This window comes from Macrobrachium rosenbergii, chromosome 2, assembly GCF_040412425.1.
Source record: "Macrobrachium rosenbergii isolate ZJJX-2024 chromosome 2, ASM4041242v1, whole genome shotgun sequence".
Lineage (NCBI taxonomy): Eukaryota > Metazoa > Arthropoda > Malacostraca > Decapoda > Palaemonidae > Macrobrachium > Macrobrachium rosenbergii.
In genome coordinates this window covers 88,021,778-88,049,572 of record NC_089742.1, presented here as the reverse complement: position 1 = coordinate 88,049,572, position 27,795 = coordinate 88,021,778, and the positions used below count along the sequence as shown (strand labels likewise).

The 27,795-nt window shown below is 39.9% G+C and overlaps 1 protein-coding gene across 1 annotated transcript in view; it reads left to right on the top strand.

The window, feature by feature from the left end:
- Mat89Ba (nucleolar protein 6 Mat89Ba) overlaps positions 1–27,795 on the top strand; it is a 449,315-nt gene that overhangs the window by 55,285 nt on the left and 366,235 nt on the right. The window contains exons 3-5 of the mRNA XM_067121881.1: positions 21,476–21,696; positions 22,462–22,638; positions 22,790–22,948. Of these exons, the coding sequence (XP_066977982.1) occupies positions 21,535–21,696; positions 22,462–22,638; positions 22,790–22,948 (498 nt within the window). The 5' untranslated portion in view covers positions 21,476–21,534. The remainder of the gene's footprint in view (positions 1–21,475; positions 21,697–22,461; positions 22,639–22,789; positions 22,949–27,795) is intronic.

The window sequence follows — 27,795 nt, the reverse complement described above, 5'->3', positions numbered from 1 at the left end:
TAGTCCCGGACAAGTCTAATAGCGCCCCCCTCAGTAGTGCCTGAGTGCCCTATAATGATGGATTTCCTCTTCACATTTTCAGGTTTTCACCAGTCCTGAAGTCTGGACAAGCCATCCTTGAGAATAAGTTTGAGCAACATTTAAATCTGGAAGTGAGTGCAGTGCTTACCGGCATCAGTGTCAGTGGAGGAGGCGACTGCTCATCCCTCTGATTCTCCTAGGTGCAATTCCCACCTGGGAAGACTACCTGGGAGGAGGCATACCAGTAGCCTCAGGGAGGTCAGCTGGAACAGGAAAAAGTTTCCGGACTCGTTCATGTTACAGATAACGATGAAAATCAAGGAGGATCTTCCTTGGTGGAGTTCCAGGAAGAGGCTATCAGAAGGGAAATCTCTTCATCCTCTGAACCCCAGCCTAGATATCTTTCAGACACACCAAACCTAGGTTGGGGAGCTCTTTTGGGATTAAAAGAAGTGTCAGGAACTTGGTCCCAGGAACAGCAAAACTGGCACATCAACGTGAAGGAACTGCAGGCGATATTTCTGGGCCTACAGTGCTTTGCTTCAGATATAAGGGGGAGGACAGTAGCAGTGCATTCAGACAGCACAACAGCACTGGCGTACATCAAGAAACAAGGAGGAACCCACTCTTTCTCCCTGTACGAAGCAGCAAGGGACCTTCTTCTTTGGTTGCACCAGAATGAAATTCAAGACCTAAATTTCATAATCAAATCAACACGTTTTATTCAGGGGAGACTCAATGTTCTCGCAGACGAATTGAGCCATCAAAGACAGATCCTTTCCACAGAATGGATATTAGACCTGTTGGTTTGTCTAGATCTGTGGAAGCTCTGGGGGAAACCAGTGATAGAATTGTTCGCGTCCTCCAGAAATCACCGACTTCCTCGCTTCTGCTCCTCAGTTCCAGATCTTTTGGCATGGGTGACCGATGCAATGTTGCAGGATTAATCCAACAGTGATCTGTATGCCTTTCCCCCATTCGGTTTAGTGAGGCAAGTCATCAACCAATTCCGGTCTCATCAAAACCTATCCATGATCTTGATAGCCCCCTTCTGGCCAACAAAAGAGTGGTTCCCTTATCTTCTGGAACTTCTTGCCAACTTCCCAAGACTGCTGACACAGAAGCAACAACTTCTCAGGCAACCTCACTTCCGTCGGTTCCACCAAAACCTGACCTCTGGCCTTAACAGGGTTCAAACTGTTATGCGACTGCTCCAAAAAAAGGATTTTCAAGAGCGGGTGCAGACGCAATGCGAAGTGTAGAAGACAGTCTTCAGATAATGTCTGCCAGGCTAAATGGTCCATCTTCAGGTCCTGGTGCAGAAAAAATAACGTGTCCTCTTCTCACACCTCTGTAGCAGAGATAGCGGACTTTCCACCTCTACCATTAAAGGATACAGAGCTATGCTTAGCTCAGTTTTCCGCCATAAAGGAATGGACTTATTGTCGAACGAGGATTTGTCCCACCTTATGAAGTCCTTTGACACTGCAAAGCCTAGAGGAAAACCATTGCTGTCCTGGAACTTAGACATGGTCCTTAAGTGGCTTTCCAGTCCACATTTTAAGCCCATGCAATCTATCTCCTTAAGGGATCTAACCAGGAAAACTCTTTTTCTGGTCGCCTTGGCCATCGCTAAGAGGTCCAGTGAAATCCATGCTTTAGACAGAAACACAGGATTTTCTGAGGGGAATGCAGTTTGCTTCCTTTCCCTAGACTTTCTGGCTAAGAACGAATCGCCATCGAATCCATGGCCTCGTTCTTTTACAACCAAGATCTTATCTGAGATAGTGGGTCCGTCTGAAGAAGAAAGAACTCTCTGTCCTGTAAGGACCCTGAAGTTTTATCTTCACAGAACGAAGGATATTTGTGGTACTTCAAGAAACCTTTGGTGTTCTGTGGAATATCCCTCTAGACCCCTGTCTAAGAATGCCTTGGCATTTTTTCTGAGGGATCTGATTTCCGAAGCACATTCCATGGTGAATGAAGACTCACTCTCATCTTGAAAGGTAAAACCCCACGAGATAAGAGCAGTCGCTACGTCTTGGACGTTTAGCGCAATTTATCCCTTGCGTCCAGATTGTACAAGTGACATTTTGGAAGTGCAAAATTAGCATTTGCATCGCATTTTTAAGAGATATCGAGACGACTTACAATCAGTGCAGCACCTTGGGTCCGCTTTTATGCACCTGGCTGGATGTTGGGGAAGGAAATGTAGAAAGCAATGTCCTTTCTTTAAGCTCTTCGCCTTGCTTATGGTGTTGAGTTTTTGAGCCTGGGAGTGCTATGTACTTGAGTACTCTCCAGTCTTTTGGATAATGGTTTGGTACTGGTGTTTTTAGTTTGTTTTTAGTGGTTATGGTGACTATTTACTCTGGTTATTTTGTGTGGTACTGTGCCCTGGGCAAGGGCATCTTGTTTTTTTGTAAGTCCTGAATTTAGTCCATCGCTATAAAGCACTGACTGTAGTAATAGTCCTCAAGGCTTTACTGCTTGCTCTACTGGATAAGATGAGCGCCAACCAGAGGCAGTATCTAACTGTAGCAGCTTTCTTTAGCAAGGTAAGGTTCAACAACATGATTCAATGTTAGCAAATTTCTATTCTCAAACTCATTACTGTACTGTTAATAATGTTTTTTGGGTAGATATGTCCATTTATTTCTTATCTGTTTTGTTATTGTGTGAGCAGTAATAATAATTTTACAAAATCCAAAAACTTATTTATTAGAAAAAACATATAAGTTGGTAAAATTTATGATTGTCTTGTAAAAGGATTGGAAGGTGGGAAGATTTTTGAATTTTTTATTTATACAGTGTGAATGTACGTGTCATTCTCTTTTCATTGATGTGATTTTTTTTTTATTTTGCTGACCTCAAAGTTTCCCCGGTCTGGGGTGCTGCATATTGATAAATTATGCCGTCCCTTAACCCTTAAACGCCGAGCCTCTATTTACAAAAACGTCTCCCGTATGCCGCGCTCGGGAGTTAGCGCTAAACTGAAAAAAGTTTTTAAAAATCACAGCACGCTTTAGTTTTTAAGATTAAGAGTTCATTTTGGCTCCTTTTTGTCATTGCCTGAAGTTTAGTATGCAACCATCAGAAATGAAAAAATATCATTATCATATATAAATATTGAAATATATGACAGCGCAAAAAAACATTTTCATATATAATTTTATACAAATCGCGCTGTGAGCAAAACGGTTAAAGCAAACGGGTTATTTTTTTTTCTTTGTATTGTACACTAAATTGCGATGATTTTGGTATATAACAAATTTTAAAACGATCAAAGCAACACAGAGAAAATATTATCACAAAATGATGCATGAATTCGTAACACGCGGACATAAAAAATTTTTTTTTCAAAAATTCACCATAAATCGAAATATTGTGCTAGAGACTTCCCGTTTGTTGAAAAATGAAGCTAATTGATTGAATATTACTAGACTGTAAGTGTTTTAGCTTACAATTGCAGTTTTCGACCATTTCGGTTGAGTTAAAGTTGACCGAAAGTAGAATTTTTTCTATTGTGATTTTTATGAAAATATTTCAAAACTGATAAAAACTACAACCATGAGCTATTTTCTGTTGTATTGTACATGAAATTGCGCACATTTTCATATATAAAACTTTATGTAACGACTAATATAAAACGGTGTAAACATTACGACAACGTGATGAAAGAATTTCTGAGATGTTCGGCCGAGTTACCGCGCGGATGTAAGGAAAATGTTTTTTTAAAAATTCACCATAAATCGAAATATTGTGCTAGAGACTTTCAATTTATTGCAAAATGAAGGTAAATGATTGATTATTACTAGAATGTAAGAGTTTTAGCTTATAATTGCGTTTTTTGACCATTTCGTCGAGTTAATGTTGACTGAAGGTTGAAATTTTGGCAGTTATCGTGATTTTGTGAAAATATTTCAAACTGATAAAAGCTACAACCATGAGCTATTTTCTGTTGTATTCTACATGAAATTGCGCACTTTTTCATATATAAAAGTTTATGTAACAACTAATGTAAAACGATGCAAACATTACGACAACGTGATTTAAAGAATTTCTGAGATGTTCGCCAAGTTACCGCTGTGCAGACGTAGGGAAAAAGTTTTTTTTCAGAAATTCACCATAAATCGAAATATTGTGCTAGAGACTTCCAGTTTGTTTCAAAATGAAGGTACATGATTGAATATTACTAGAATGTAAGAGTTTTAGCTTATAATTGCATTTTTTTTACCATTTCGTCGAAGTCAAAGTTGACCGAAGGTTGAAATTTTGGCAGTTATCGTGATTTATATGAAAATATTTCAAAACTGATAAAAGCTACAACCATGAGTTATTTTCTGTTGTATTCTACATGAAATTGTGCACATTTCCATATATAAAACTTTTATGTAACAACTAATATAAAACGGTGCAAACATTACGACAACTTGACGACAGAATTTCTGGCACGGACGTAAGGAAAAAGTGTTTTTCAAAAATTCACCATAAATCGAAATATTGTGCTAGAGACTTCCAATTTGTTGCAAAATGAAGTTAAATGATTGAATATTACTAGAATGTAAGAGTTTTAGCTTACAATTGCGTTTTTTGACCATTTTGGTCGAGTCAAAGTTGACCGAAGGTTGAAATTTTGGCAGTTATCGTGGTTTATATGAAAATATTTCCAAACTGATAAAAGCTACAACCATGGGTTGTATGTTGCTGTATTTTACATGAAATTGCGCACATTTTCATATATAAAACTTTATGTATCGGCTAATATAAAACAGTGCAAAACTTACGACAAAATGACGAAAGAATTTCTGAAATTTTCGGCAGAGTTACCATGCAGGTGTAAGGAAAAAGTTTTTTTTTTAAAATTCACCATAAATCGAAATATTGTGCTAGAGACTTCCAATTTGTTGCAAAATGAAGGTAAATGATTGAATATTACTAGAATGTAAGAGTTTTAGCTTACAATTGGATTTTTCGACCATTTCGTTCGAGTCAAAGTTGACCGAAGGTTGAAATTTTTTGTAGTCGATGTACGGTACGTCCACTTGGCACCCAACAGACAATTTTAGTCGATGTATGATATGTCCAGTCGGCATTTAAGGGTTAAGGGTTAAGAGATGACTACTTTTGAGAGATCTGAAGGATATTTATTTCCAGATACCAGACATGGGCATGATTATAAAAAATTATTATGATTTGATTTTGATTATGGTCTGGAATAATTTTTTGGTTGTGATTAGATTATGATTACTTGTTTTTCATTTTTCTGATTATGATTTGATTATGATTACTGTACTTTAATTTTGGTATTTTTGATTATGATTAGATTTTTTCTTTTTGTGCATGAGAGTTATGATTATAATCACAACTTGCTGTGATTATTTATAAAAAATAATGTTTTATATAAGTAACTTACCAAGTAATTACATTGCTATAGTTTCTATTAACCGGCAGCTAAAAATTTTGAAATTCCCGGGTCGCGCTATTTTGTTTGGCTAGGTGACTAACCCTGTCCACTTTCAGGGTAAGAGAGGAACAGCTAGCAAAAGTATTCAATTTCTTTCTGACGGCTAATGGCTGTACACCAGCTTTTAGCAGCAGCTTGGATTTTGGAATTCGTCTTTCCTATTGATTTCTCATCGTATTTGGTGAAGTATTCCTGCTTTGATAGCCTTTCGGCATTATTAGATAGAGTTAGACTCTTTTGTGAACTTTCTTGTGATTCCCTTTATAATGACTTTCCTTATTCACCGATTGTGACTTTAGTTGACTTTTTTCAAATGTCAGACTCAAGTTCGACTAGCTTTAGGTATTGCAACAAAAGCTGCAATACGCGTTTAACTAAGCAATCTTACGATTCACATTCTATCTGCACGGATTGTAGGGGACAAATTTATTCAGGAGACTTATGATGTAAAGAATGTGTAGACTGGGACAGTAAGAAGTGGAAGACTTTAAGATCTCATTTAAACAAACTGGCTAGAGGTAAAAAGAGAAAAGCTACAGCCAGACTGATTAGTAAGTCTTTAGCTAGTCAGGGATCTCCTGTTTATCATGATGTTGATAATGCTAACGTTGAGATTGACGTTCCTGTTATTTCTGTTGATCACGTACTAGGTTCTCCTGCTGTGCAACCCGCTCCTTTACCCAGCTCTCTCGCTTCTGAACCCAACACCATTGCCAGCCTTGAGTGTAAAATTGATAAAAGTTTGAATTGATTGTTGAGTCTACTATGCAATTAGCCTCTTCGGCTAAGGTCCTTATGGACAATAAGAGTGATTCAGAGTGCCTTGTTACTCCTAGTGCTAGTGCAGTGTTAGTAGAGTGCCCGATTGCACCTAGTGTCAGAGATGTGTTGGTGGAGGAGGTGGCTGCCCATCCTGCTGATTCTCCTAGGCAAAGGTCAGTGTCATACTCCCCTAAACCTGGGAGGAGTCAAACTGGTAGCCTAAGGGAGGTCGGTGAGGTCTGCCCACGGGTAGTCACCCCCTCGGTTGAACCTGTTGTTGAATCCCAGGTTGCAGCCAAACACCGCTGGAAAGGTGTATCCCTGGACGAGTATCTCTTTCATCATGCTCAGATGATCCTTCTCCAAGATGCCAATGTCGTTTTCTGGATGAATCACGCCCTTTGAAAAGGCATGTGGGTGGTGTGTCTCATTCTCCTTCAGTACCGTGTAAGAAATTCAAGGAACCTGTTTACAGTCCTCTCCCATCTTGCAGTCATCGGTACAGTCCGGAATGTTTTCCTTCTGTTCCTCCCTTGGCAGAGAATCAAAGAATGGCTTCCAAGTATCCTGCTTCTCGTAAGCGCTCTTCATCTAAAGCGTCTTTTTCTGAGCATCCTCTTGCACTCGAGACTCCTCTGGCTCCTGAGTGCCCTGCAGTGTTGGAAGCTCCCTTGATTGCCGAACGCCCTGTTTCTTCCAAGCGCCCGAAATCGTTTCAGCACTCGTTGGCTCCTTCTTGTGCTGCTGTGTCAAAGCGCCTGTCTTCGCCCGTCCACTCTTTGATTCATGGATCACCAACTAAGGTGAAGCGCTCAGTGGCCCCCAATCTTCCGCTGGCACCAGAGCATCACCATGCTTATGCCACTGACGCTTTGACTCCTTCGGCTGGTATTGTTCCCTGAGCAGTTGGGCACTCTTCTGTATCTCAAACTTCCGCACCTCAGGCTTTACCCTCTTCTAGCAAGCAAGTGCCCTCTGTGGTAGACCCGATTCAGAGCAAGCTCGACAGTATTTTGAGCCTGTTGAAGGAGGCTCCATCAACCCCCAACCTACAGACTTGGCTTTGTCTCCTGTATCCTCGGACGAAGAATAAGTTATTGCTCAAGACATTCGTCCTTCAGCTTATGCATTGCTGCTAAGGTATCTTCTTGCTACCTTCCCAAATTGCTTTTCACCTGCAGCTTCTTCTCCGCCTGCATCAACTTTTCTTCGGGAGTCACAGTCTTTTGAGTCTTCGAGACTACCCAAGTTAGTGCTTTCTTCTTCTGCCAAGAAAGCCTTCGGTGTTATTGAGGGATGGCTAGCGGAGAAGAGGGAACAAGGTAGATCCATTTTCAGCTTCCCTTCTTCTAGATTGTCTAAGAGGAGACCTCTTTTATGCCACAGGGGGAAGCTCCTCTGGGAGTTTCTGCCTCCTCCCAGGGGGGACGTCTCTGGATTGATCGATTCCTATCGTAGAACACCTTAAAAACCTGTTTAAGGTGTTTGAAGTGTTAAGTTTTCTCGACTGGGCAATGGGCTCTCTTACCCGTAAGATTAAGGACTGCTCTACTGTTCCTGAAGATAGTGCCTCCAACTTGGAGGGGTCCTCTTGTATATCGGTAAAGGAATCAGGGACGGTCCCCAGGAATTAGCTTCCCTTTACACAATGGGAGTTTTAAAGAAGAGAGAACTGTGGTGTTCCTACACCCTTAGGGGAGTGACTCCTTCCCAGAAGTTGTCCCTTCTGTTTTCTCCGCTGGATCATCATCACCTGTTCCCACAGGCTACAGTTCTGGAGATTTCTTCGGATCTTCTGAAGAAGAATACGCAAGATCTTGCCCAATCCTCTAGGTGTCCTAAGGAGTGCCCGCTCATACCTCCAGGACAGTCTCCCCGCTGCAGACACGGCCCTTTCGTGGCAGCAGACAAAGATCCCTGTCCAGATCCCGTTCGTCCAGCAGATTCGTTTCCAGAGCTATTAAGAGATCATCCCGCTCTGCCTCTCGCAAGTGAGAATTTCGTCCTCCGAACTTCTGTAGGAGCCAGGCTCCTTCTCTTCTGAGAGAAGTGGAGAGAGAGGGGGGGCAGAGCCCTGGATTGTCAGTGTTCTGACGGAAGGCTATTCTATCCCCTTTAAAGAAAAACCGCCTTTAAGCAGCTCTCCATTCTCAGCGTACTCCAAAGGCTCAAAGAAGTCTTTGGCCCTCTCAGAAGAAGTGTCGTCCCTCCTCAAGAAGGGGGCGATAGAATTAGTAGAGAATGTGGGCTCCCCGGGGTTCTACAATTGTGTTTTTGTGGTGCCCAAAGTTTCAGGGGGCTGGAGGCCCATCCTGGACATCAGCGCATTGAATGTCTTCGTTCAGAAGACAAAGTTCAAGAAGGATATACAGAACTGTCGTGTCATCCATTTGCCAGGGAGACTGGATGACATCTATAGACCTGCAGGATGCGTACTTCCATATCCCAATACATCGGGAATCGAGGAAGTTTCTGAGGTTCATGTTTCGGAACAAAGTGTTCCAGTTCCGCGCTCCTATGTTTCAGGTTATCAACGGCACCTCCAGTGTTTACCAAAGTGCTTGCTCCCTTAAGAAAATGGCTCCATCTGATGGGAATCAAAATCTCCCTTTACTTGGACGATTGGCTACTTCGGGCCCAATCGAAACAGAAATGTTCGGAAGACCTTCAGAAGACTCTTCTCCTAGCCCAGGAGCTGGAATTGATGATCAGCGTTCAGAAGTCTCAGTTGATTCCATCATAATGAATTCTTTATTTAGGGATGATAATAGACTCTCAGAGTTTTCAGGTTTTTCTCTCACCAAAGAGAATACAGTCTTGCCTCAAGATACAGGCAGTCTTGGTTATCAGCGATCCGGTTGTACGGCGCTTGTCTAGCGACAACCATAACCAGATTTTTTATACCAATTCCTGGTTATTGGCGCCAATCTCTGGTTATCGGCACTGATCCCCGGTTATCAGCACTGACAACTGAGGATCGGCGCTATTATTGCTGCTTTTCGGTTGTCTACGAATTTCAGTTATTGTCATGCTGTTGGGAACAGAACCCCGCCGATAACCGGGGACTGCCTGTAGTGCACAGATTTCTTCTTCTGAACCAATGCTCCGCCAACGAGTGGATGAGTCTTCTCAGGACATTATCATCCATAGAATAATTTGTACTCCTGGGCAGACTTCATACAAGCCCGCTCCAATTCTTCTTAAGAATCAGTTGGGACAGGAAAAAATGCCCAGACTCCTTTGTGTTCCAAGTAACTCCAGAGATAAAAGAGGATCTGTGTTGGTGGAGCTTAGAAGGAAGGTTGTCACAAGGGAAATCTCTCCTTCCGTTGAACCCCCAACCTAGACTTCTTCTTAGACACATCGAACGTACTGTAGTTTTGGGAGCTCTGTTGGGGACGAGGAAATTTCAGGGGCCTGGTCTCTGGAACAAAGAAATTGGCACATAAATGTCAGTGAGTTGAAGGCAGTTGCAATTTTTCAAAGTGTACAACAAGACAATCACAGTGCACTCTGACAGTACGACTGCCCTGGCGTATATCAAAACCCAAGGGGGACACGCTCTTTCTCCCTTTATGAGACAGCAAGGGATCATCTGCTTTGGACAGAGCAATTTCAAGTCAAGCTTCTTACTCACTTCATTCAGAGGAAGCTCATTGTTCTGGCAGACGAGCTAAGTTGCCGAAGACAGGTGTTACCCACGGAGTGGACTCTGGATCCTCATGTTTGCTGGGATCTTTGGAAGATGTAGGGGACTCCAGTCTTAGACCTGTTCGTGACTTCCAGAAACCATCATTTCCCTGTGTTTTGCTCGCCAGTTCTAGATCCTGTAGCATGGGCAACCAATGCTATACAGTACTTCAAGACTGGTCAGACAGTCACCTTTATGCCCCCATCAGCATGATAAGACAGGTGATTAACAAATTCCAAACTCACCAAAATCTGTCAGTGATCCTAGTTTCCCCTTTTGGCCAACAAAGGAATGATTCCCAAATCTTCTCCACCTCCTCACAGACTTTCCGAGGTTGCTACCTCAAAAACCTCTTCTGCTAAAACAACCCCATTTCTGGCATTTTCATCAGGGATTGTCTACTCTGGCCCTAACAGGTTACAGACTGTCAGGAAACTTCTTAGAAAGAAGGGGTTTTCAAGATCGGAAAGGCAAGCTGTTGCCAAATGCAGGTGACAGTCCTCTGATAGAGTATGTCAGGCTAAGTGGACAATTTTCAGAGAATGGTGCAGGGAGCGCAGAGTGTCATCTTCTCAGACATCTATAGCCGAAATAGCAGACTTCTACTATATCTTAAGACTGACAGGAACCTGTCATCCTTGACGATCAAGGTTATAGGGCCATGTTAAGCTCTGTCTTCAGACACAGGGGAGTGGACCTTTCCTCTAATCAGGTCTTATCTGATCTAATTAGATCGTTTGACACTACAAGACAGAAAGAGGTAGCAGTAGTGCATGGAACCTAGATGTGGTCCTTAAATGGTTGTCTGGTCCCCGATTTGAGCCTGTGCATTTGATTTCCCTGAGAGACCTAACTAGAAAGACCCTCTTTCTAGTTGCTTTAGCGACCACACAACAAATCAGTGAGGTCCATGCAATAGACAAAAGAGTTGGTTTTTTCCCAAGGGAATGCTGTCTGTTCCTTCTCTTTAGGATTTCTAGCCAAGAACAAGTCCAGTTCCAACCCATGGCCTCGTTCCTTTGCAATTAAAAGCTTGTCTGAGATTGTAGGCCCAAATGAGGAAGAGAGAGTATTGTGTCCTTTGAGAGCTGTAAGGTTTTATCTTCACAAAACAAAGAAGATTCGTGGGCCTTCAAACGCAGTATGGTGTTCTGTTAAGAATCCTTCTTGGCCACTTTCAAAGAATGCCCTGGCATTCTTCCTTAGAGACCTCATCTCAGAAGTGCATTCTTCTGTTGAAGATGAGTTTTTTCCATTGTGCAAAGTGAGACCTCATGAAATTAGGGCTGTAGCCACTTTGTTAGCATTCAAGCATAATTTGTCTCTCTCCTCGATATTGCAAGTGACTTTTTGGAAATGTAAGTCGTTCTTTGCAACTCATTATTTGAAGAAATTGAAACAGTTTACGATAATTGCAGTACTTTGGGTCCATTTTCTGTGGCTGGCATGGTGTTAGGGGAAGAAGCGTAGGAAGCTCTCCTTCCTTCCTTTCTTTGCCTTGATTTGAGGTGGTTGGGTTTTTTAAGGGAGCCTGGGGGTACAGTGTACCAGAGTGCCCTCCAGTCCTTGGTAGTTGGGCAGTGTTTCAGGTAACCTCTATATGATCAGTTGCATTCCTAGATTGTCAGGATTTCCTTGTCACACAAGGTTTTTTGGTTTCTGTCTTGACCTCTCACTCTTATCCTGTCTCAGCCTGAGCATGATTGAGAGTAGGAAAGGATAGGATAGCCTAGAATGGAACAAGGATAGATTCTTCCACAAATACTCCTGTCAAGACTTTTTTTTTTTTTTTTTTTTTGTCAGTTTTCCACTCTCCCTTCAGAGTTGATGGATTAAGGTGTGGTATCAGGAGGGTAAACAACCATTTCTACTTTCAGGAGGGATCCAGCTCTCTCTCACAGTATCTATTGGATACTCAAGAAATCAAGAAGGTAGAGATACAGCACTGGCCTTACCTCGGCTTTGTCCATTTGATCAATACTAAGTCTTCATTACTCATCTTGAGGAAGTGTTTGCGTGCTGACCATTTTATTCACTAATTACCTACCTCTCCTGCCTGCCATGGAACTCAAAGAGTATTTCATCTGCCATTTTTTCTGATGGGCAACTGGTGTTCATGAGGGAGGAAATTTTTGTCTTGTTCTCTTCATCTGTAGAAGACCAGAAACAGTCTTGATCACTCTTGAGCAATGCTGTCTTTCCAGTTGCACATTCTTTTACAGGAATGATATGAGTGTATGAGTTCCTGACTAGCCTAAAGGTTAAATTTCTTCCAGATGCTCTGGAAGAAGGGGAGGCACCTTGTCTTTGTGTTCAGTGAGTCCTATATGAGATGTCCCCTGATATTACCCAAGCAGCTACTTCTCGCTTGACTGCAGCTAGACTATCCATCACAGTTTCATCAGTTCTGCTCCATTCTTCTAGAAGAGGAGTTAGGCTCAGAACACCCAGAACTCTTTCATGCTTTTCCCTATTTTTTCCATCGGATTGTGCTTACATCTTTCTTGGTAGTGCCAGTCAGCTGAAATGAGAGCTTGGCATCCCCTTCTGATTCTGCATCTGTGAGCAATTTCTCATGTTCCTTGATAGAAGGAAGGACCTGATATTCACTCATGTTTGTTCCCAGCATTCAGAGTTGCAGTACAGCCCTAATTGTGCTCCCAGTGGGTGGGCAGATGTAGACAGGCTACATGACTAGGCACCTATTCAAGGAGTCAGGTCTGATGATTTTGAAACTGTCCTGTCTGTAAGTAGGGTTAAGGGTGGGTGCAGAACATTATTATTCATCCCCTGTATGACAGTAATCATTCCTACCAACCTGCATTTCTCATTCTTGAACAAGAAAAGACAGGTTCCCTATAGTTTTCTTGGAGAATTATTTCACTTGATGAACTACACTGGCACAGAACCCAGTCGGTCTCTCATTTTGATGCTGGCTATATAGTTGGGTAGGAATCAACCTTCCCCTGCATAGTGTGCTTGACTGAAAAGCTGACATTTCTAGATTGTGACAGACCATCCATTCAGTCTCGCATTTGGCACAAACTCTTTTGGATGTAGCTGAGTTTTTAACCTTAGATTCCTGTCCTTTTGTGACAGTGCCAGTCTTCATCCACAAGACAAAACCACACATCCAAGGAGTGAATCTCCATATATGGTAAAAAATGAAGGTTTGTATTATCTTATGAATAAATTGCAAATTTAAGATAATTACCATTTTCATAGGTATGCAAACCTGAATTCTTTTATCCTGATACTACCTCTAACTGCCACCACTTTTGTCCCTGTATCTGAAGGAAAAAGTGATTGGGTTACCAACAAGTGAATGGGAAGTACCATGCCACTTACCCTTAACTACTTTGTCACCAAGCTTCTGTGACTGTCATCAGCCCTTTGTTGGCCGAGTTGGTAGAGCTTCAGACCGTCACGATGGTCAGTTCGTTTCAAAGGCTGATATCCATTTCTGGTGATAGAAAACGCTATAATTATGGTCTGTAGGTCCCGTTGCTATCATTGGTTCTTAGAAAATTTTAATTCAGTGGTCTTAAAGCTATTTTATTTTTGTGACTGTCATCAAAAGAATCAATGGTCTGTATATCAGGGATACAAAAGAATCAACTTGTGACAGGGATACAAAAGAATCAACTTGTGACAGGGATGCTTTAAATAGAGCAAAGAGAGGAAGATGTCATACATGAACATTTGTGATAAGATTCAAGGCTTTATCTCGTAGGAGGCTTAAGAAATATTTTTATGGCATTCTCCAATTGTCATAAGTTTTCAGAAGTTTCATTTCTGGTTATTGAGAAACAGGCTATCTAATTTGTTTCACTACAATGTATTTGATTTATCAGCTACTTTTGGCACACTTACATAGACCTAGGTAAATATTTACCTAATCAAGACAAAGAAAAAGGAACTGCATGGGCAGTGAAAACTTAACACTTTAACGCCAACTGGACGTATTTTACGTCAACAAAAGTTGTCTGTCGGGTGCCGAGTGGACGTAAAATACGTCGACTTCAAAAAGTTTTTTTAAATATTTGTGGAAAATTACTTACAGGCCTCGTTTGCGAAAAATTTTAAATCACGCGCCATGAGGGATGCTGGGAGTTCACGGAGCACGCTGTTGTTTTGTTTACAAGCGTGACCCAGCTGCGCATGCGCAAATTTCTTTCTTATCCCAAAAGAAAGCATCAGCTAACTCTGCTGAAAATCTCAGAAATTCTTTAGTCACTTTGTCGTAGTTTTTGCATCATTTTCTATTAGCCTTTACATAAAGTTTAATATTTGAAAATGTGGGCAATTTCATGTAGAATACAACAAAAAATAACTCATGGTTGTAGCTTTTATCAATTTTGACATATTTTCATATAAATCACGATAAGTGCCAAAATTTCAACCTTCGGTCAACTTTGACTCAACCGAAATGGTCGAAAAATGCAATTGTAAGCTAAAACTCTTACATTTTAGTAATATTCAATCATTTACCTTCATTTTGCAACAAACGGGAAGTCTCTAGCACAATATTTCGATTTATGGTGAATTTTTGAAAAAACTTTTTCCTTACGTCCGCTCGTGCTAACTCTGCTGAAAATATCAGAAATTCTTTAGTCACTTTGTTGTAATTTTTGCACTGTTTTCTATTAGCTGTTACATAAAGTTTTATATATGGAAATGTGTGCAATTTCATGTAGAATACAACAAAAAATAACTCATGGTTGTAGCTTTTATCAGTTTTGAAATATTTTCATATAAATCACGATAAGTGCCAAAATTTCAACCATTGGTCAACTTTGACTCAACCGAAATGGTCGAAAAATGCAATTGTAAGCTAAAACTCTTACATTTTAGTAATATTCAATCATTTACCTTCATTTTGCAACAAACGAGAAGTCTCTAGCACAATATTTCAATTTATGGTGAATTTTTAAAAAAACTTTTTCCTTACACCCGCTCTAACTCTGCTGAAAATCTTGTAAGAGCCTGATGCCGTCTCTTCCAAACACGTGTGTGTTCGTGTGTTCGTCGTCCATCAGAGTGGACAAGACAACAAGAGCATCTCGTTTTCTTTCTCTAAAGGAACGCGATTTCAACCATACAATATTTCCGTCTGTTTCTCCCTAACCATTGTTTTCTTGATGTATGTACAATCACCACTACTTGCATTGCCATGCAAGCATTGTAATCACGTACTCATAATATTCCAACGAATCTTCTGTATCAAACTGTGTGTATGTTTCTGTTTGTGAAGACCCCAAACGTCTCGCCACTCCGATGGACGACGAACACATGTATTTGGAAGAGACAGCGTCAGGCTCTTACAATCTCAGAAATTCTTTAGTCACTTTGTCGTAATTTTTGCACAGTTTTCTATTAGCCGTTACATAAAGTTTTATATATGAAAATGTGTGCAATTTCATGTAGAATACAATAAAAAATAACTCATGGTTGTAGATTTTATCAATTTTGATATAATTTTGATATATTTTCATATAAATCCTGATAAGTGCCAAAATTTCAACCTTTGGTCAACTTTGACTTGACTGAAATGGTCAAAAAATGCAATTGTAAGCTAAAAATCTTACATTCTAGTAATATTCAATCATTTACCTTCATTTTGCAACAAACGAGAAGTCTCTAGCACAATATTTCAATTTATGGTGAAGTTTTGAAAAAAACTTTCTTACCTCCGTGCGTGCTGAAAATCTCAGAATTTCTTTAGTCACTTTGTCGTAATTTTTGCACCGTTTTATATTAGCCGTTACATAAAGTTTTATATATGAAATTGTGCGCAATTTCATGTAGAATACAACAAAAAATAACTCATGGTTGTAACTTTTATCAGTTTTGAAATATTTTCATATAAATCATGATAAGTGCCGAAATTTCTAGTAATATTCAATCATTTACCTTCATTTTGCAAGAAACGGGAAGTCTTTAGCACAATATTTCGATTTATGGTGAATTTTTGAAAAAACCTTTTTTTTACATCTGCACGTTACGAATTCATGCATCATTTTGTGATATTTTCTCTGTGTTGCTTTGATCGTTGTACAATTTGTTATATACCAAAATCATAGCAAATTAGTGTACAATACAACGAAAAAAAAAATAACTCATTAGCTTTAACCGTTTTGTTCACAGCGCAATTTGTTTACAATTATATATGAAATTTTTTTCCGCGTTGTCACATATTCCAATATTTATATAAGATAATGATATTTTTTTTCATTTCTGATGGTTGCATACTAAACTTCAGGCAATGAGAAAAAAAGGAGCCAAAAATGAACTCTTAATCTTAAAAACTAAGCGTGCTGTGATTTTTTGAAAAAAAATTTCTTTTCACTTCGGCGCTAACTCTCAAACCGCACCGGCATACGGCAGACACTTTTGTAAATAGAGGCTCGGTGTTTAAGGATTAAGCTTTCACAGAAATTTTGCTTAGACTGGGACAATTTATATCTACACAATTCAGTAAGAAAAATTCTGCATAAATCACAATAACTTACATTTCCACAACAAAAAATTCAGGTATACACATATCCTTTGTGGGAACCCAAACCGTAATGAAATAATTACCTTGATATTACTCAGAACTGTATACACACACTCCTGTAACATTGCAGTACTGATTGATATACCAAATTTTTCAAGTCAGTAATTTGTATTTTTTCTTGTTATACAAACCAGAGCCATATATGATGTTGAAAAGTTGTTGGAACCTTGAAACAGTCGTTGGAATTTGGTAATAAAGTGATTAATTGGAATTAGGCAGGTGACTGGGGAAGGGGAAGAACCCCTCTCACTTGCTGTAAGCCAGTATAGGCAGTCCCTGGTTATCGGTGGGGGTTCCGTTCTGAGGGGGTGATGATAACCAAAAATTGCCGCTAACCGAAAATCGGCTATGTACAGCATTTTTTCAGTGATTTTCGTGGCTTATCGGTGCCGAAGAGCTCTGATTTTTTGGTTATTGGTGCCTCTGTTAGGTACATATCGGTGCCAATACCCAATTATTGGTGCTGCTAAGCGGAAATCAGCGATTTTTGGTGCTATACAACCGCCGTAAAACTGGATCGCCGTTAACCGGGTATTGCCTGTACTATTTTTTTTGGCATAAAGGGACTATGTGGGATGGTTGATGTGGAATTATAATAAAAGGCTCTGGTTTGTAAACCTAGGAAAAGTACAAGTTCCTTTAAAACATTGGTATTTTTCCTTATTGGAATACTGTACTGTACAAACTACCTGCCTTTCATGTTTGGGACTCATGCCTTAGGCCCCATTGAAAAATCCCCAGAAAGAGAGAGAGGGAACCATAGTTTTGAATATCATCAGGAACCAATTGGTTTTGAGTTTTCACCATAAGTCAGGGACAGGCAAAAATGAGAGAGATTCCCAACCCTGTGAGGGATGGACAAGATACAATGTTCCATGCAACTTACCAACGCTTTTTGCCAAGGCTAAGGCTAGCAGATAAAAGTCTTGAGATTAAGTACCTCAGTCTGAGGTGGATCTCTCTGTCAGGTATATCCTGGGCAGGAGGAACGTAGTGGTGGAAAACCTGAGTCATTGGAGTCAGGTCATAGGGACAGAGTGGGCTCTGCACCAGGACATTATAAACAGTAGACCTGTTCATAACGAGGTTCAACAGAAAACTAGAGGTTTTCTGTTCCATGCAGTTTTACGAATGAAGGATGTAGGTCTTTCTTCGTGGGAGATCTCAGTGGTTCTCAAGAGCTTTGAGCAGTCTTGTCCTCCAAAAGAGCTTAGGCCACCTAGTTGGGACCTGACTTTGGCACTGGGCAGCCTCACCTGTGCCACTTTTGAGCCTCTGCATTGTGCATCAAATAGGAACCTCACTCTCAAGATGGTTTTCCTGCTGGCTCTGGCCTCCTCGAAGCAAGTTGGTGAACTCCATGGCCTATCTTATGATGTCAAGCTTACGAGGGGTTGGAAATCTGCAGCCTTCGAATTTGTCCTGGAACTCATGATTAAGACCCAAAACCCCTCTTGTCACGATGACAGATTTGATTCCTTCTCAATTCCGTCTCTTAATGACTTTGTTGATAATGATCTGGACGAATTGCTCCTTTGCCCTGTCAGAGCACTACGCTGCTACCTGAAAAGGACCCACCATCTCCAACCAGGGTACCGAAGATTTTTCCTTAGCACTGGCCGGAACAAGAAAAAAGTATCCAAGAATCCTATCTCCTTTTGGCTGCGTGAGACTATCAGGTAAGCCTGTGGTTCGACGTCATAATCTAATCCTAACAGTGCATGTAAGAGCACATAATGTAAGGGGACTAGGCCCTTCTTTTGCATTTAAAAAGAACTTGTCTGTACAAAGGATTTTGAAGGCTGGCACATGGCTTCATCAGACTACCTTCACTTCCTTCTATCTGCAGGATGTTGCCCACAGGTCCTTGGACACTTTTTCCTTGGGTCCGATGGTGGCTGTTCAACAGGTTGTTTAACTCATCCAGTTCCCCTAGCGGGACAGTTTGCATCTTACCTAAGATGATGGTATGAAAGTGAGAATGAGTGGGATAACTGGTCTCTTTCAGTTTCCTTTCTTTTCTTCTCTACCTGGTGGGCGAAGAAATCATTCCATCATGTGCTGGATCGGGTCTGATATAGGTGAGGCTGCAGCATTTTTGTTTAAGTTTTGCTTATTCCTGCACGGATATAGAACTTTGGCAAAAGCAAGTCCTTCCTCTGTCTAGCAAGGGGAGAGAGGATTGATAGCAAACTCTTGGTGGCCATGAAGGTTTGTTGTATACAGATATAGTTCTTTAACTTCTTCCTACATTGTTTCATCACATTGTACAGAATCTCAGAAATCTGACTGTTAAATAATCACTTACAGGCAGTCCCCAGTTATCAGCGATCTGGTTTTTGGGTGCTTGTCTAGCAATGAAAATCGGCGATTTTCGGCGCCGATATGTGCTGATTTCTGCTTATTGGCACCGGTAATCATGTATGGGTGCCGATACATACCTAACAGAGGGGCCAATAACCAAAAATTGGTGATTGCACCGAAAATCGCCAAAAAAGCTCCGATAAGCACCGAAAATTGCTGATTTTCAATTATCAGCAATTTTCGCTTATCATCACACCATCAGAACAGAACCCCTGCCAATAACCAGGGACTGCTTGTATTTGTTATGTCAGAGGCTTTGGTTCCCTTCCATAGGCTTCTATAAGCCAGGAAGAGTTACCAGGCATGCTGAACCTCCAAGTCGGTTCCAGACTTTCTTTCTTCCCTCCAAAAGTGAGTCTATCCATAAGTTAAGACCCAGGTTAGTTCCGCATATAAACATATGACAAATTTATTGATCAGTTTGTATTTTTCATAACTAACAAACCTGCAGTCTTAACTTACATGTCCCACCTCTAGCCACCCCCCAATCAAGTTTCCTGGGATGGAAGAAATTGAGGCATCATTCCTTCGAAACCAGAACCAAAATCTTTAAAATTAGATAACTGACTAACTTAATCAAAATCATCATAGAAAGAATCAAAATCATCATAGAAAGAATCAAAATCATCATAGAAAGAATTCACAAAGAATTACTCCCTATTGCCTATAGTAATCACTATATTAACGGATCCTAAATCCGACACACTAATCTGCCAAGGCAATCCATCAAAGTTTATCTTATATAAAGCCTATCTCAAAGGCTCAATCCTTTCATACTAGAACCATTTTTAAACTTATAAAAGATAGAAACCAACCTGGCTCACACCGGTTTGAATTCAAATCATGTAAAATTTTAAAGTTCAAACAGACCTGCCAGTTAAATGCTACACCTAGCTGAAATTTTAATTCAACATCAAGGTCGCAACTACTCTTGTCGATAAGAACTCTCAAAGAAAATCACGCTGTTATCCAAAAAGTAACTTATTCTCGTAATCCTCAAAGAAGGATCAAACACTAATTAACACTATAAAATTTAATAGACAGTTACATATTATATCTACATCTCCCCAACAAAATATAAACTAGAAAAAACTACTACATCTCCCCAACAAAATATAAACTAGAAAAAACTACTTTTCACCCACATCGCAAATCAAGCCAAACTTATATTATGTTTTGTAGGGTCTTATCATCCCATTAACCCTTAAGTGACGGCATAATTTATCAATGTGCAGCACCCCTGATACAAAATGCATGAAAACCCACCACTTTATCCAAATTTGATAATGATTCCATCGCTGTACTTATCAACTATAATTTACAAACAAAATTCTGTGAAATACTAACTAACAAAACCAATTAATTGTTTACAAAAGTAAACCCCAAACAAAGTCACATTAATAACAAAACAATCCTTAAGTAATGCCCCAAGGCAATCCCTCTAGCTCAAATGGAGTTCTTGAATATTAGCTACAAATCTTACTCCTAGATGCATTTTCCAGTACAACTACTATGTTACGACTCATCTCACTTTAAATAATGAGAGCAACGGGCGATGTGCACATATCCTAGAGCTGTTATCAATCTCAAATACTAAAAAAGAAATACAATTAAATCCACCTTCAAGCTCCTATTTCAAAGAACTACGTGTATACAAATATAAAATATTGTAACCCATCTTTGGCTTTGCCATGGGCTGCACCTTGACCTAATATACTTAATATAAATTAATTTTAACGGTTATATTAATACACCAACCAACAATGGCAGTATACATGCTGTTCAAGAAGATAAAGTAAGATAATTCGTGGCATATCGTTTAAATGGCAGGTTCCTCTAACTAGACTTGGATACTTGACGGTTCCACTTAGGCCTTTTGGCCTACCTCTTTACCACCAATTCCTTGTTTGTTATTTTTACTAGTTTCCAGCTGGTGTTAGAAAAATTATCCAGAAGTTAAGACTGCAGGTTTGTTAGCTATGAAAAATAAAAATTGATTAATAAATTTGTCATTTTCTTGCAGATATTTTGTTTTGGTATACTGGATGCTAAGTATTGCAGCAACAGCTTTAGATATAAAAGTAATTAGTTTTAAATCCTTGTTACTTGTATGCCATAAAGTTGATTTTTGGATCTTTCTTCAGTGTCAATTTTCACAAGAAATACTACGGTTTGTATTTATACAGAAACATTGTTAATTTTTTTTATATTCAAGCCCATATTATACACAGCATTCTTATTCTCACTTTTGAATGATCAGATTTCAGGTAAATGGCTGATAGCCTACCTCATTCCATCCTTGTCTATTGATTTTTAATTTGTATGATTAATGTTGGGTTCATCTGTTTCATTTACTGACAGAAATGCATAAAATATAGATTTATGTTAGGACCAATTAGGTCATTTAAATTTAAATACTGTACTGCTAATAGTCATAAGTTACAGATTACTGAGCAAAAAAACCTAGGAATTGTTATTTTGACCTTGAGTCAGTTGTTTTCAAAATATTTTTGAGGTTTATCCTATATAGTATTTGAAATATGTTGTAAATATATCTTGTTGGTTAGTAATTCCCACTGACAATAAATCTTAGCCTTATTCAGATCTGTAGAAAGAAGCAGAACCAGTAAGAGTGATTTCTTGAATTTATAGTATATACTCTTCATTAATATGAGAAATAACAATGTTGACCATGGCTGTTTTTTTCCTGTTCAGATGGAAGAACTGTTGTCAGAAGTAAGTATTAAGGACAAACACCGGCACCAGTTAAACCAGTGGCTTAATGAGTTTACTTCTTTTGTGAAATCTCTTCCACCATCTCCTGCTTATCAGGTATGCTGAAGTTATTTTAGATTCTTAGTTTAAATGCTTATACACTTTAACGACACAATAAGGAAAGCAAGGAATTTGGTTTGGGAACTTTTTTATGTGAACAGGCTATTATTATTATTACCATGTGTTGATAAATGCAGGAGATAAGACCTTTTTGTGTAGTTTTTACAATTAGATCATTATACAGAGTTCCTTTAGCTTAAGGACTGCCCCTTTGTCAAATGAATGGGGCATTATCCTTTGAGAGGCAAATTGATACTGTAATTTTTTTAGTATTGCACATAAAAATGTACATGAAAAGGACCTTTTTGTCTTGTGCAATATCATCATCATCTGGATTCATTATACAGGCAGTCCCCAGTTAATGCCGCTAACTGAAAATCACTGATAATAGTGCCGATAAACTGCTTAATGGCGCCATTAACTGGTTATCGTTGCCAATAACCAGCTACCGCATCGGCACTGATAAACCACTTACCGACACTGATAAACCACTTACTGATGCCAAAACTGTTTACCGGCGCCGAAAATCGCTTACTGGCACCAAAAATCTGGTTAACAATGTCACTAGCCAAGCGCTGTAACACCAAAACACAGTTAACCGATGCCGCCAGTAAGTGGGGACTGCCTGTATCAGTATCTTGACAAGACCTGTGAATCACATCTCAAAATACTCATAGGGCTCTCATTTTCAGAGAGCAATTTTTTTTTTTTTATAACTGTTGTCTTCTGTTGTTCTTATTTGTTTTTCTTTGTTTTATTTAGCTGAGTGTTACCAAATGGTTGAAAGAAAACAATGTTGTTGACCCATTATTACTACCAGAAAGTAAAGGATCCTTCCAATTTATTCCCCCAACCGAAGTTAAATTTGTTGGTGGTGCAGCTGCTGGAACTTTACTAAATACAGATGAAACAGTTGATGTTATGCTTGTTCTTCCAAAGGTGAGGTGGTGTAATTAATTTCTTTCAGAAAATGAAGTTTTTGTCACATATAAAAGTATTTTGTGTTACAAAGAAATGATTAAAGTTTACAATAAGTATGATGACATCCTTTCAGAATTTTGATGCCTTGAAAACTTTTACTTCTTTGTAGGAAATTGTGAACTTTAAAGATTTCAAGGATGGGAGATGGCTTGCTAAGCGAACCAAATACCTGTCTTGGATAGCATTCAATATTCGAGGCAAGGCTGACTTGGTGGCAAGCATTAACTGGACATGTCATTTAGGAAATTCAAGTCGGCCAGTATTGCAGGTAAAGTTTTAATGTAGAATTTAATGGATTTCAGAATGTTATCAGTTCCTGTTAGTTAGTATGAAAGGATGTAAGGAAATAGTGAAAGCTCCTTCCCATTTAGGCTACTATGAAGCTTCAGTGTGTGATGATCATGTGTCATAGTTCTGTCATATTTTATGTGCATTTATTTTTTCTGAGGAACTTTCTCCAACTAATTTAGAAAACATCATGGCTGCTCTTGTGGTCTTATTTCTTATTGGATCATTCATTCTTGAGTTTTTCCACATAATGATGTCCCACTTAGAGCTTTGTCATCTTGGAGAAAAAGTTACTTTGAGTCTCGTAATGAGAAGAACGAGGCAGAGTAGCCATTTTCACCTAAGATTGTGAAGGTGGTATGTAAACTAAGAACATCTAGTTAATGTAGGAAATAGCTTAGTACAAAGCAGGAAAACAAACAAACTTCTTGAATAATTTAAATTTCTTCTAGGTAGGGGTATTTGTCAGTGCAAGCTGGAGTCAGTTGTTGAAACTTGTAACAAGGTAGTTCATTTGTGGTTTTTTTGGCAAGTCAGTGACTGAATTTAGAGGAAATTATCTAAAGTTAGTCTCACAAATTTCTATTAATTCTTTATTCACTTGGCTACCAGAAAGGTACAAGCACAAAAGAGTAACTGTATGCTACGGAAAACGCAGGAATATCCCTCTACGTGGCAGACACAAAGATAAATCTCAACCCAGAAAATGCAAGGCACTCAAAAGACAATGCAGGGGCTTCTTCAAGCCACACAATTGAATAGGATGATGGGAACAAATTTAGAGGTTACTACGTAAAACTCTTGACTTTCCTTAACGTAATTTATTTCCTTTATACTACAATGACCAAAAAGTGATGAATAAATCTTAATCTACAGAACAGAAACTTATCTAACCTTATCATTATAGTTCATCAAAACTTTACTCAGTCTTAATCCTATAGTTCCCCTACTCAGTCTTAATCCTATAGTTCCCCTGCCCTTCTATCAAAAGAGCCTTAACCTACAGAACTGTAACTTAAGCTGTTTCAGTCTTAATATTACCACGACCACCTAAAAGAACCTTAAACCTAATTCTTACTAAATCTATAGTGTTCCACCACCAACTGTGGTCTCTTAGACTTCTTCTTCAGATTGGTAGTTAAGTTGCTCTACATCAGCCAGTTCTGGATTTCATCACTATCCTTCTTCTTACTGGAGAGATCAACATCTAGTTTTTTCTTTCCTACCCACCTTTCTAACTGCTGTCAAACTTTCTTTGCGGCAATTGTGTTGAGATCAGCACCTTTTAGAGTTTAGCGTCATGTATGGAGGAACAGGAAGAAGAGCGGCCTGACCAAGTATTTTTGTTTCTTTTCTGCAATCTGGCAGCTTCGTGTTCTCTATGTTCCTTACCACTTCTCTGCCTTATTCCTTCCTCTGTTTTCAACAGCTCTTCCACAATAAGTGTCCTCTCTTATAATTTTCTATCCCTTGCCCTCTGAGTAAATCCACTGCATCAACTTCTGCACATTTTATTTTTTTTTGGGATGCTACAACCACAAGGCAGGCAACCTCTTACACCTTGGGTTGAAGGGGAGGAAGTCACACTACCTGACATATAAACAATGCTCTACTTGTCCCCCAAAACAGACGTTCCCACTCACAAACCCCTCTCTCACATGCAATGCATTTATCCCTTCCATACCAGAGGACTCACCACAGTAAACCCCCCTTCACACTTAGTTTCCCTGGGGTTGAGGTTTGGCACGGCACACTTCCTTCACATGACTCTCCATTCCACATCCTTTGCATTTGCTCTGAGGGTTCTTACATGCTCTGGCAAAATGCCCACTCACTCCACAGTTTCCACAATGACTTCCATTTATTCCTATTCTCCTTCCACTCTGGCAGTCTCTCACTCGATATCCTACCTTTCCACAGCCGAAACACTCAAACTCTTTCGCCTTTGGCAGTCCTTCAACATATGCCCTCTCTTTCCATGGCCGAAACACTCGCCATTGGCCCATCTGCAATCCACTTTCACATGCCCAGTCCTTCTACATCTGAAACACTCCCATCTGCCTTCCCCTCACATTCCCATTCGCTCTACCCACACTTCCACTTCTAAACCTCTCATGGCTCATGCTCGAGCTTCTTTTCCCATTATTCCCCACATTCACTTGCACATTCTTTCTTCCTCTTTCCACCTGGTCTCTCGTACACGCCTCCAACAAGGCTTTCGTCACACTTTAGCTCCTCACTCATATGTCCTTCCCTTTACCACCTCGGACCCAATATATATCTTTGGTTCATCCTCATCCACTCTCAGGTCTTCTAGGATCTCTAAAACATCCTCCCAATTTAAGCTCTTTCCCAACCACCGCTTCCGATCTTTTTTCTTCAAGTTTAAGATTACCCTAATCTTCTCAGGGATGGTGGCCAAGAACTTACACATGAGATGTTTGTTTTCCTCAATTCCTTCCTCTCCATGCTTCCTTCTGCCCAACGCTTGTAACCTATGAGCATACAAGCCCACTTCCTCTCAAGCTTTCATCTTCGCCTCCTGAACTATCATCCTTCTTGTATACAACACTTCCTTTCATTCTCTTCACCTGCTTAATCACTCTAGCCTTCACAGGCTTATACCCTGGCTCACCCTCATACATACTCCTATAGCACATCTTCATCCACCCATCCAAGAACTCTCCCAGCCGCTTCATGCACGCACTTTCATTCTCCCCATACTTTTGTCTACAATACTTCTCATACTCATCAAAAAACTTGTGTGACTCTTCCCTTCCCGATGTTAAATTTCTCAATCCAGAGAACCTCCTCCCTCAGGAACATTATTTTGGCCTCTTTCTCCTTGGCCTCACTCAAACCGTCACTACTACCACTTTCAATCTTCCTATCCTCCTCAGCTTCTGACTCCAAACCATCCCTCAAAATCCGGGAACTCGATTCCTCTTTCCTCACACCCCTCCCCTTCTGTGTTTTCTTCTTCCTTCCCTCTTTTTTCTTACTACGGTCTTCCATCAATGTTGAGTCCTCCCTTACTCTTACTTAACAACTCCTTCCCTTTCTTTGGGATTTTCTCCTTTGCACCTTTTGCCTCAGCGCCTTCACTTCCCTTCCCAGCACTGGGCTAAGTCCTAGCCATTTCAGTCATCTTCTTCTCCATCCCCTCCAGTCTTCAAACCAATTTACTTTCCCTTACTTGAGCTTCCTCTAACTCAGTGGTTCCCAACATTTTTAGCAGGTGACCCCAGTCATGCTCTCCAGCCATAACTTTGACCCCACTGGTTTCAGCAAAGAACAAGTCTAATGTTCTTGTAAGAGGAGTTGCTGTAAGGCTGAAAAAAGAAGAGACAAAATGAACATGATTCAATTTAATTCACTTTAATATGAACATTTTCATCAGAAAAATTTGTGTTACATTCCACAAAAGCAAACTAAAGATAAAACTGTTTCTTATCCACCGATAACTGATTTTAATGGGAACCTTGGGGCTGGATTTCACTAGTAAGTTTGTCCATTCATGGCTCAATCGTAGAAAGTACTACTCTTAAATCATGTTCAGGCTACAGCAGATTTCTGCTTTTTGTTTTTTTGGCAGCTAGGGATGCAAACCCTGATTCACATAAATAGGTTGTAGAAAACGGCAACATGACTTTCTCAGCCTCCCTTCCAAGGACTGGTTTCTCCTTCACAGCAGTCCAGGACATTAAACATACATTGTTAAAATTTTTATATATAAATAAATATATACAGTACACGAGTAGATTTATGAAGCCAGCAAAGTTGCTTATAAATGCCTTGGGACAGTATTGGTATTTAGGACATTTGCAGTATTAAAATTATAATAGCCAAGAAAAATTGATGCATAATCAGCAGCAATATACTCTATAATTTTGGTAACATAGAAATATAACATATGCTGAAAACATCTCATAATAGGGAATTCATATTTTCTGATGTTGTGAGACTTGTGAGTGCTTGGCAACCCCAGAAAAAATGCTTGGGTCACGACCCGAGTGTTGGGAAAGGGTGCTCTAACTTATCCTGCATGCTGACCATCATGTACATCAGCCTATCCAACCTTGCTCCCCTTCACCTGACCCAACACCTTCCAATTGCTCCCTCTGCCATCTCCAATTATGCACCCCACTCTTACTTTAATATCAAAGGCCCCATGTTCGGCGGCAAATTATTATGTAGGGACTTTTTCAAGCTACACAATTGAATAGAATGACGGGAACAAATTTAGAGGTTACTAAATAAAACTCTTGCCTTTCCTTAACCTAATTTATTTCCTTAATACTGCAATGAGCAAAAAAACCTTAATATGATTAACCCTTAAACGCCTGTTGGACGTTTTAAACGTCGTCCAAAATTGTCTGTCGAATGCCGAGTGGACATTGCAAACGTCGACTGAAAATGCTTTTTTTAAATATTCGCGGAAAAATAATTGTAGGATTAGTTTGCGGAAGATTTCAAATCCCGCGCCTCGGCGGATGCTGGGAGTTCACGGATCCAGCTGTTGTTTTGTTTCTGAGCGTCACCCAGACGCGCATGCGCGTAATTTCCCATCTCGCATCAGAGAGCATCAGAGCAGCACCTTGCGGGAGCGATATTTTTGACGCAGACGTGTTTTGTTGAACTTTGGCGTATTCGTGTTGCAACAGAACGTATTGCAGAGATGTCACAAAGGCAACAGGACCGTGAAAGGCGCATACTGCCTGTCGGAAGTGAGCGTGTGAGGCGAGTTTTAGACTGGGATGCTGGAGAAGGACCCAGCATCCAAAGTGAATTTTAACATTCGGTCAACTTTGACCCGACCGAAATGAT